At 37.3% G+C, this 12,022-nt stretch overlaps 1 protein-coding gene across 2 annotated transcripts in view; it reads right to left on the bottom strand.

The window, feature by feature from the left end:
* The window catches only part of RPA1 (replication protein A1), a 63,785-nt gene that overhangs the window by 25,367 nt on the left and 26,396 nt on the right, over positions 1 to 12,022 (bottom strand). For both annotated transcript variants that reach the window (XM_008695277.2, XM_008695278.2), the window contains exon 5: positions 10,151 to 10,239. In XM_008695277.2, coding sequence (XP_008693499.1) covers positions 10,151 to 10,239 — 89 coding nt within the window. The remainder of the gene's footprint in view (positions 1 to 10,150; positions 10,240 to 12,022) is intronic.

Below are 12,022 nucleotides of genomic sequence, written 5' to 3'. Positions count from 1 at the left end.
AAAAAAAAAAAAAAAATCAACCCAATAATTAAAAATTCCCATTGGCAGAAAATGATCAGAATCAGGCTGAAAAAAATTCCAACACCTTTCAATAATGAATAATACTTATAACTAAATATTGCATGAGAAATTTAAGTCTAAGTAAAATATTGTTGGAAATAGTGTAGGTACACAGCAATGATATATATACTGACAAAAATATATAGTGGTAGGGGCACCTGGGTGGCTCAGTCATTAAGCGTCTGCCTTTGGTTCAGGTCATGATCCCAGGGTCTTGGCTTTGAGTCCCTGCTCAGCAGGAAGCCTGCTTCTCCCTCTCCCCCTCTGCTTATGTTCCCTCTCTCACTGTCTTTCTCTGTCAAATAAATAAAATCTTAAAAAAAAAGTATATATATATATATATATACATATACACACAGACATACATACATAGTGGTAGATATGGGAGTTTAAAATCAACCAATCCAATATTATATGAAACATGAAATGTGTTTGAAGTTTTATTTCTCACATTTGGAAAATTCTGTAAGTATCTGTATTTAATGTCGTACTAGTGCTAAACAATTTCAGTGCACATTTTGGAATTCCTCTGCTTATTTCCCGGCTGGGTTTAGTCAATTAATTTTACCACTCACCTGATATGTCACAGGTTCTGGGTTAAGTGCTGGGAGGATACAAATCTAACTTTACTTCTCTCCTCACTAATAACAGTTTCCTTGCCTTCACGATAGACAATTAGAAACCATTTCTGTGAAATACACCGTAAGGTAATAGCCACTGTAACAAAGCTATTTCCATGATGGCCCAAGTAACAAAGTGTTATTGATCTGGTTACAATGAAATTCAATAGCAAATAATCCTGAACAGCAAAATCTTCTCTCATCCCTCTGCACTTTAACAGATCCTGAAGAAAGGGAAGAGCAAGTGGAATGGAGTATTGAGACAAAGGAGTTTTTTCCCTAGTGCTATAGTTCTGACCTCAAGGGATAATTACCTTTCAACCCTTTCAACTCCATCTTTATCTCAAATACTTTTGCACCTGAAACACAAAATGTCCAAAGCAACCACTCAATCAAATACAACATAAAAAACATCAGGATTGTGGCTAAAGGTGATAAAGTTGAGCACAATCATCTCTCCCTCAACCTTACTGCATCCAAAGATTTCAGAGATGCTAACCACTGCTTTGTCCTGAAAGCTTAACCAATGTGCCTCTTTTAACAAAAATTTACTACTGCAAAACAAATGTAATATTCCAATTTAAGATTTTAGAACTTTACCTAAATAGGCTCCAGCTTTTCCTGTCCAATTTAAGCACCAAATTACTATGTTTTGTGTAGGTAGACATTAAAATCTAAAAGGTTCCATTTCTGGAGGAAGAACGATGACCAAGTCTTCCCACTTCTAAAACTCATATAGAGCAATAATAATGAATATCCACTCTATACACAAACATCCCACATACAGACTACACCTTCAGTGAATTGAGGGGGGGCAAAGAAAACCCACAAATTCCAAATGAAGTGAAAAGTGAAGCTCAAAACACGACAAACCAAGAAACCAACTGTAAGACAGAAGTGACATAGGTGATCTAAATATAAAAACGAAACCATGTAAGTGCTAGAATAAAAATGGGTGAACGCCCTAATAACTTTAGAGCCTTCATAACTCGGGAGACGAAGGACTAATGTCCCTACTCCTTTTTTTTTTTTTTAAGATTTTATTTATTTGACAGAGAGAGAGACAGCCAGGGAGAGATGGAACACCAGCACGGGGTGTGGGAGAGGAAGAAGCAGGCTCCCAGCAGAGCAGGGAGCCCGAAGTAGGGCTTGATCCCAGAACCCCGGGATCACGCCCTGAGCTGAAGGCAGACGCTTAACGACTGAGCCACCCAGGCGCCCCTATCTCTAACATTCTGTGAGTGTGCTGACTACCATGTGAGAGTTCAGGTGTGACCTTCTCACACTTTCCTTTCCATTGACTCCACTGAGGTGATGACTAGAACTGAGTCCCAGATAGGAATACGAAGACAGGATGCAGTTTGCTTCTAGCACAAAAATTATTGGGACCAAATCTATTTATTCTTAGGCAAAAACCTAATAATTTTTTATTAATGATAAACTAAAGAATTATGTTTGGTAAATTTAAATTAAGATGGTGAATTAATATCCTTCAGTAGAAACCACCTAAGTGCTTTTATTAGGAGCAACAGAATTTAATTTTAACTGGAACCTTTATTTCTCTAAGTCAACAAAACCCAAAACCACCTATTTAATTTCCTACTGTGAAATCAACTGGGAAAGAAAGAGAGATACATAGTGGAAAACTTTAAGTGAGTGAAGTCATATACACAACTTTTGGCATCTTAATACTGAACAGCTGAAAAGTCATTTTTAATTTTTTAGATGTCATGTTTATAATTAAAATAGCTAACATAAGTTATTAATTTAATAAATTATATAGACTCTTAAATTATTCAATACATTTCCTTAAACATATGTATTTCTCATAAATTGTGTCAGAAATTATTTTCCAAATATCCATTGACTGACCATTATCTCTTCAGATTTAGTTAAAAAATTAACGGATAATGAAAAACAAATAATCCAATTAAAAAATGGGCAGAAGACATGAACAGACATTTTCCCAAAGACATACAGATGGCAAACAGACATGAAAGGATATTCAACATCACTCATCATTCAGGAAACGCAAATCATAACTACAACTATAATGAGATATCACCTCACACCTGTCAGAATGGCTAAAATCAAAAACACAAGAAACAACAAGTGTCGGCGAGAATGTGGAGAAAAAGGAACTCTCGTGCACCGTTGGTGGGAATGCAAACTGGTGCAGCCACTCTGGAAAACAGTATGGAGGTTCCTGAAGAAGTTAACTACCAGGACACACACAGGGGAAGGAGAGCTGGGAGGTGACCAAAGCCACATAATGTCAGTCGTTTGTTCATCTGCCCATGCCAAATGGATTGTGTGTGTGTGTGTGTGTGTGTGTGTGTGTGTGTGTGGAAGGTGACTGGAACAGCAAGGCAAAAAACAGCTAAAGTGAGAGTGACCAGGCTTATTGTGGATCCCTATTTACTAAAGTATTTTAATAAGTGAAAAGCCTACTTCGTTCATGATGGAGACTCAAAGGGTGGAGAAGATATTTAAGAAATAATGGCCAAAAATCTTCAAAATTTGAGAAAACTATACACGCAGATTCAAGAAGCTCAATGAACATCAAGACAAAAGACACAAAATTACACCAACGTACATCACAATCAAATTGCTCAAAACTAATGACACAAAATTGTAAAGTGGTCAGAGAAAAAGTCATGTTAAGAACAAAGAACAAAAATAGGGATGATCACAGATTCTCTTGGGGTAACATACAAACAAGAGGACATCTTCAAAATATACAGAAAGAAAAAAACTATCTAGGAGCGCCTGGGAGGCTCAGTCGGTTAAGCGGCCAGTTAAGCACCAACTTTTGATTTCAACTCAGGTCATGATCTCAGGGTCCTGGGAATGAGCCCTGCATTGGGCTCCGCAGTCAGCGGGGAGTCTGCTTCAGGATTCTCTCTCCCTCTGCCCCTCCCCCTCTCTAAAATAAACAAACAAATCTTAAAACAAACAAAAAAGAAAGAAAGAAAGAGAAACTATCTACTTGGAATTCTATGGCTAGCAAAAATGTCTTTCAGAGTCAAAGGTAAAATATTTTTCAGACCTACAAAATCTGAAAGAAATCATCACTTGCAGATCTCCACTACAAGAAACACTAAATAACAGTGAAAAATATCAATCTAGACAAAGGAATAAAGAGCACCAGAAATGGCAACTACATAAGTAAATACGTAAGATATTATTAAGTAGATCTCTTTAAAAGATAATTATTTAAACAAAAATAATAACAATGTACCAAGAGGCTTATAACATAGGTAAGATGTGTGACAACCATAGTACAAAGCCTGGGAGGGGAGAAAAAGAAGTAAGATTCTTACACTTTAAGCGAAGTGGTGTAGCATCAAAGGCAGACCCTGATAAGTTAAAGTGCATACTGTAAACCTTAAACCAACTACTAGGAATAGCAAAATACAGGCAATAGTTACTAAGTCCACAAAGGAGATAAAAAGAATCACAAAAAATATTCAACCCAAAAGAAGGCAGAAAGGAAAAGTGGGGGGGGGGGAACCCCAGATGGGACAAATAAAAAACAAATAGTAAGATGACAGACTTAAACCTAACCATATCAATAACTATATTAAATGTAAATGGCCTAAATACCCCAGTTAAAAGGTAGAAATTATCAAAGTGGATAAAAGAGCAAGACCCATCTATATACTCCTTACGAGAAATACACAGTTAATATAAAGATGTAAATAGGTGAAAAATAAATGATGAAAAAAGATATACCAAGCTAAACTAATTAAAATGAAGTGGTTATATATATATTTTTTCAAACTTGATTCTCTAGGATTTTTATTATCAAAAACGAAGTGGTTACATTAATAGCAGACAAAGATTTCAAAGCATAGAATTTTGTCAATGATAAAGTCATTTCATAATGATAAAGAAGTCAGTTCATAAAGAGAACATACCAATACTAAATGTTTAATGCACTTACTAACACAGCTTCAGAATACATGAAGCAAAACCTAATACAACCTCAAGGAAAAATAGAGAAATCCACAATTACAGTCAGAGATTTCAAAACCCTTCTCAATAACTGATAAAACAAGTCAACAGAAAATCAGTACTTGAACAACTACTATCAACCAACTTGACCTAACTGACATTTATTTATTTTATAGGACACTGTACCCAACAACAGAAAACACATTCTTCTCAAGTACATACAAAATCTACCACGAGAGATCACAACTTGGGACAATAAAATAACAGGATTCAGGTCACATAACATATGGAATTTATCCACATTCGAACTAAATTATATATCAATAACAGAAATATCTCTGGAAAATGTCTAAATATTTGAAACCAAATACACGTCAAAGTAATATAATGTCAAAGAAGAAATTAAAACAGACTAAAACTTGCAACACCAGAACTTGCTCGATGCTGTTAAAGCAGTGCTTAGGAGTAAATTTTTAACACTAAACACCTCTAATTTTAGAAAAGAAGAAAGGTCTCAAGTCAATGAACCCAGCATTCACCTAAAGAAATGGAGAGAATGAACATAGTAAGCTCAAGGTAAAGAGAGGAAAGGAAACATTACAGATCAAGGGATAAATCAGTATAGAAAATATAAAAAAAGGGAAAAAAATCAATGAAACCAAAAGCTGGTTCTCTGAAAAGATCAGTAAGACTGATAAACTATCTAGCTAGACTGATCAAGGAAAAAAAAAAAAAGAACACAAATTATCAGTATCAGGTAAGAGAGTGACATCACCACAGATTCTACAGACACTAAAAGGCTAATAAGGGACTACTGCATTTATATTATTCAATATGATAATTTCTGCCACTTAATTGGGGTTTTACTTTTATTTATTTACTTTTTAAAGATTTTATTTTTAAGTAATCTCTACACCCAATGCAGGGCTTGAATTTACAAACCTGAGATCAAGAGTCACACATTCTACCAACTGAGCCAGCCAGGCACCTCTAGACTGTTTACTTTTATGCAGGCCAATAAATCCAACAACTTAAGTGACATGGTCAAATTCCTTAAAACACAATCTACTACAGCTCATTCAAAAACAAATAGATTATCTGGATAACCCTATATATATCTGTTAAAGAAACTGCATTTGTAGTTTAAAACCTTTCTTAAAAAAATATATCAGCCCCAGATAGCTTCACTGGTAAACTCTACTAAACATTTTAAGTAAGAAGTAATAATTACTTCTTTCTAAAGAAGTAATTTAAATAATTAGTAATAATTCTAGGGACTGGGCGGCTTTGGTTAAGAGTCTGCCTTCGGCTCAGGTCATAATCCCAGGGTCCCGGGGTTGCGCCCCACATCGGGCTCCCTGCTCAGCAGAGAATCTGCTTCTTCTTCTCCCTCTGCCGCTCCCCCTGCCTGTGCTCTCTCTCTGACAAATAAATAAAATCTTAAAAAAAAAAAAAAAAAAGAAGTAATAATTCTACATAAACTATTTTAGAAAATTTAAGAGGGAACACTTTCTAACTCATTCTATGAGGACAGGATTACTATGACACCAAATTAGACGAAAGTATGATAAGAAAATTAGAGACCGGGGGTGCCCAGGTGGCTCAGTCAGTTAAGCGTCTGCCTTCGGCTCAGGTCACGATCCCATCATGACCAGGGTCCTGGGATCGAGCCTAGCATAGGGCTCCCTGCTCCACAGGAAGCCTGCTTCTCCCTCTCCCTCTCCCTCTGCCTGCTGCTCCCCCTGCTTGTGCTCTCTCCTTCTGCCTGTCAAATAAAAAAATAAAATCTTAAAAAAAAAAAAAAGAAGAAAATTAGAGACCTATATCCCTCATAATATAGATGTAAAAATTTTAAACAAAATCAAATCAAATTTGTTTGTTAAATCAAGAGAATTCGGCAAATGAACTCCAACAATATATAAAAAGTAATAAATAGATCATGATGATATAACTTACCCCAGAAGCCACAAATTGGTTCAGCATTCAAAAACCACTGAATGTAACTCACCATATTAACCAATAAAAAAAGAAAACCCGTATGATCATCAAGAGACACAAAAAAAACATTTGACAAAATTCACCATCTATTCCTGATAAAAACCCTCAGCAAACTAGGAACTGAAAATAAACTTCTTCATATTGATAAGAAGAATCTATGAAAAACCCACAGCTAACAAACTACTTAATGGAAAAAGACAATGTTATCTTCCTAAAACCAGGAACAAAACAAAAATGACCAATAAAGCTAAATATTTCTTGTTATGTATTGGCCATTTGTCTTTTCCACAGTGAACACTCTCTTCTCATCTAATGCCTGATGCCTGCTTTCCTACTGGAGTATTTTTCCTTGGAAAAAATAATTTCAACAGCAATAATAAAAAGTACAAAAAATAATTTTCTCTTATAAAAAAATTCAGTAAATATTAAAGATACTAATCTTTTGTCAGTCCCATCTTTTTTTTTTTTTTTTAAGTAAATTCTACCCCCAGTGTGGGGCTCAAACTCACCACCCTGAGGATCCAGTCAGATGCTCTACTGACTGAGCCAACCAGGAGCCCCTGTCAGTCCTATCTTTTGTACTATTTTATCCTAGTTTAAGCTCACATACCTTTTACCCCAATCCATATGTAGCCCCATTCTCTTTATTTCTGATGGTTTCTTTTGTTCTCTCTCTCCCTCCCTCCCTCTCTCTCTCTCTTTCTTTCTTTTCTTCATTCATTCATTCATTCATTCATTCATTCGAGAGACAGCACAAGCAGGCGGAGGGGCAGGGGGAGAGGGACAAGCAAACTCCCTGCTGAGTGGGGAGCCCGATGTATGGCTCGATCCCAGGAACCTGAGATCATGACCTGAATCGAAGTCAGATGCTTAACCGACTGAGCCACTCAGGCGCCGCCTCATTTTCTAACTTTAAAAAAAAATCTGGAAATTATTTTGAACAGTGAGGCTCTAATTTTTTTAATTTTTTTTTTTTTAAAGTAGGCTCTACACCTAACCATGGGGCTCGAACTCAAGACCACAAGATCAAGAGTCTCTATTAGAGTCTCTACTCAATGCTCTACTGAGAGCCAGCCAGGTACCCCTTTTAATTTTTATTTATTTTTTAATTTTATTTTTATTAGACTTGGTGGGGGGCAGATAAGCCATCTCCTTTAATAGGGTCAATGATTTGATGATTCTTTGCCTTTTTCTAGAACTATAATTGTCTCTCATTTAAAGTAACTAAACCGTTCTCGTTTCACTGTGCTTTTCTGTATATTTTCACAAGAAAATAAAACTCATTATCAACAATCACTGTTGAGATGGCGGGGTAGGAAGTACCAGGAATGTATCTCTTAACCTAGACTATAATTGCACTGGCAGCACCTGTCTGATGTAACTATTTTGGAATTTGGGAGTCTACTGAAGTCTCTCAACTTCCAGGAGAAGACCTGGATGGTAAACTGTGGTCAATTTCAGCTCTTAGCACAGTAGCAACTACCCACCCCTGGACTGTCAGCTAGGTGGCAGGCTGCAGTGCACCTGTTCCTAGAGCAGCCTGCACACTGGGGAAATGAGGTGGGCAAAAAGGACCCTGTCCTCCAAATACTGGGGATCTGTGCTCCGAAAGCTGCTTTTGATCACAGAGGTGCAAAAGAAGAGGCAGGTGGCCACTGTTGTTGCACTTTATTTAACAAAAATATAAAATAAATAAAAATAAAAGTTAGGCACCAGGGACATAACAAAAAATAAACGAATACAGTATCCACCTTCATGGAGATTACTCAGGGCCTGGCGATAAACACAGAAACTATTCTTAAGACTATTGGTGTGTTGAGTGCTATCAAAAGAGTACATATCATATGCTTTACATTTTTTATTTTATTAGTTTTTAAAGATTTTATTTTTAAGTAATCTCTACACCCAATGTGGGGCTCAAACTCATAACCTCGAGACCAAGAGCTGCGTGTTCTACTGACTGAGCCAGCCAGGTGCTCCTTGCTTTACATTTTTAAAAAACAAAAATAAATAAATAAACACATACATACATACAAAAATGTGCATTTAAGAAAGCATATTAATCATTCATATTACTTCTATATATTTGCTTTCTTTCAAGTTTTATTTAAGTAATCTCTACACCCAATGTGGGACTCAAACTCACGACCCCAAGATCAAAAGTCACACACTCTTACGTCTGAGCCAGACAGATGCCCCTATGTATTTATTTTTAATCTATTGTAAGTGGGATATTTTTCTATTACATTCTCCGATTTTTCCTCCTTTCCTAATGCGAGCCTGTGATATTGTGATACCGTAAGTATTTTTTTGCCTTCATCCGTGGTTCCTGGAACAGAGCTCTTAAAACCCTTATAATTTCCTAAGTGATAAGAGGAATAAGGGCAACTTATTTATAGGAAGCCCACTTCAACCACATCTGAGTGTCAGTGAGGTGACTACTGGAAAGCCCCTAAGGATGGTGATGGTTGTCAGGGGAACCAACCATGTGATTAGAATTGGAACTTTTAGCACCCACCCCCATACCTCTGAGGAGAGAAGAGGGATTGGAGGCTGAACCAATCACCAAAGACCAATGATTATTAAATCAAACCTAATTAAGGAGGCCTCTATAAAACCCCAAAAGGATGGGGTTTGGGAGCTTCTGTTGGTGAAGATATGGAAGTGCTGGGAGGACAGTGCATGCCAAGAGAGTACAGAAAGTCTGCACCCCTTCCCACACACCTTGCCCAGTGCACCTCTTCCACCTGGCTGTTCCCTCAGTTCTGTGAGCCACTGTACCTCATTAATCTAATCGAACCTGGGGACGGGGTTGTGGGAACCTCCAATTCACAGCCAGTTGGTCAGAAGTGCAAGTAACTACCTAGGACTTTTTTTTTTTTAAGATTTATTTTTTTATTTTTTTATTTGACAGAGAGAGAGACAGCCAGAGAGAGAGGGAACACAAGCAGGGGGAGTAGGAGAGGAAGAAGCAGGCTCCCAGCGGAGGAGCCTGATGTGGAGCTCGATCCCATAACGCCAGGATCACGCCCTGAGCCGAAGGCAGACGCCCAACGACTGAGCCACCCAGGCGTCCCTTCTACCTAGGACTTTTGACTGGCATCTGAACTGCGGTTTGGAGGTGGCAGAGGGGTACGGAGGCAGGCTTGTGGGACCCAGTCTTTACCTGAGGATAGACAGTATCAGAACTAAACTGAATCATAGGACAACCAGCCGGTGTCCATGAAGAATTAGAGAATTGCTCAGTGTAGGACAAACCCCACACTTCTGGTGACAGACAAGCCAAAAGTATGAAAGAAGTTGTATGCAGAGAAAAACAGAGGAGAGGGTTTTCCTTTGGAGTCCTACCATCATTTCTTTAGGGCTGAAAACCCTGAAAGATTAACCTGGTTCCTAAACCCCCAAATCACTAGTTTTAGTAAGACCAACAAATCAAGCTGAACCCAAACAGCAGAATTCTGGATCTATAAAGAGGTATTCAATTGAGAGCTACAACCTATAAAAAAGCATTTTACCTTCATTATAGGGCACGGGATTGCCAATCTTTAATCCAACTGCTTCAGCTGATCTCAAAATGTCTAGCTCCATCAAAATAACTACTCTCCTATGAAGGCAAAGGAATAGAAACAAGTTAGAAAAATCAATTCAGAAGCCCTTCAAATGACAAGCTACTTAAAAAGCTTTCCCCCAATAATCATTTTGATAAAACTATTTCTGTTTGTCAACGGGTTTTCATTACTGAGTAACTTGAGAAAGATATGATATCAATTCCTATGTAAATATTTCCCTTAATCTTTCATTGCATCATTATCAAGGCTTTTTATGATCGCAGGGTTTTTATTTTCCATCTAGTCCTTTAATTAAAATGCAGTGTCCTTACCACAAACCATATCTTCAAGGAGCAAATGACACGATCAGAATTTAGATTACTGGACACAATAATATGTGGCACAACAAAAGATCTGTTTTCAGAAACATATACTTACCTAAACAATTACCTTTTCCCAGTGAAAAACATTACGCCTGTAGCTACTTTTTAATATAACTATTATCTAAGAATGTACAGTTCTTTCACCTACCTTTAACTCTGATTAAAACCTTTCAATAACTTCCCGAGAACCTTAGGCCAAAAATAAAACCTTTCACACATGGCCTACAGGCTCTGTGTGATCTGGCCTTGCCAATCTCTCTCCAGCTCATCTCATACCACTTCCCTGAGGTGCTCTGCTCTCCAGCCATTCTGTCTGCTTTCAGCTCCTGGTGTATCTCCTGCCACAAAGCCTTTGTACATGCCGCCCACTGACTGGGATGGCCTTCTCTCATTCTGCCCTTGGCTAGTACTCGTTTTTTGCTCTCATCTCAAACACCACTTCTTCAAGAGACAACTTGCTTCATCTTTAGTTTAGATTGGGTTTCTGCTATTCTTTTCCCTACGGCCGTGACTTCTTTCCTTCACATCACTTCTCTCAGGTTTAATTAATATACATTAATACAGAATTATGAACATAGACTTTAACTGTGTTCATCATTTAACTACTCTTTTATATATATTTTATATACTCATCATTTCATTATTATTGATCTCTCCTACCAGAAAGCACTTTCAACAAAAGTAGGTAGCCTCCAGGTATCCACAGCTGTTGCTCAATATATACTTGAACGAGAACGTCATGATCATGTGTGTATTTGAAAAAGAACTGAAACATGAAGAAGGAATTTGAGGGGAACACACTAGAGCAGGGAGACCAAAAGATGGTGGCCTCTATTAGGGTCACGGCAACGGTGATAAAAAGAGGTAGATGGTTTAAGATTTTATTTATTTCTTTGAGAGAGAGAGAGAGAGAGAGTGAGCAAGCATGTACATAAGAGGGGAGAGGGGCAGGAGAGGGAAAGAGAGAATCTCAAGCAGATTCTGCACCAAGCACGGAGCCCGGTACGGGGCCTGATCCCACAACTCCAAGACCATGATTGAAGCCAAAACCAAAAGTCAGACATCAACCAACTGAGCGACCCAGGTGGCCCGTAGAGCAATATTTAAGCAATAACAAAGACAACTTCATCATGCTGTATTCTTCAAATGGTCTGATTGCTATTATTTTGGATTTTATATTCAATTGATGAGTTTGTGCTACATTTATCAGGCTTTCATATCAAAGTTATATTACTTCAGTAAAATAAGTTTGAAACTATCTATTCCTGACAATTAGATACAGATTCCTTATAAAAATTATCTGATAGAAATTTAGTGGTAGATATTTAACTACCTTCCAAAATTATCCAAATTACTCCAGGCTTATCAATCATTTAGCATTGGCTAAATACCAAAACCTAAGAGAAAATATGCTCAAAAAAATTAACTGTAATATATATATATATATATATATATA

This window comes from Ursus maritimus, unplaced genomic scaffold (genome assembly GCF_017311325.1).
Source record: "Ursus maritimus isolate PB19 unplaced genomic scaffold, ASM1731132v1 scaffold_24, whole genome shotgun sequence".
Lineage (NCBI taxonomy): Eukaryota > Metazoa > Chordata > Mammalia > Carnivora > Ursidae > Ursus > Ursus maritimus.
The sequence above is the reverse complement of the archived record's forward strand: the minus strand, read 5'-3'. Positions and strand labels throughout refer to the sequence as shown.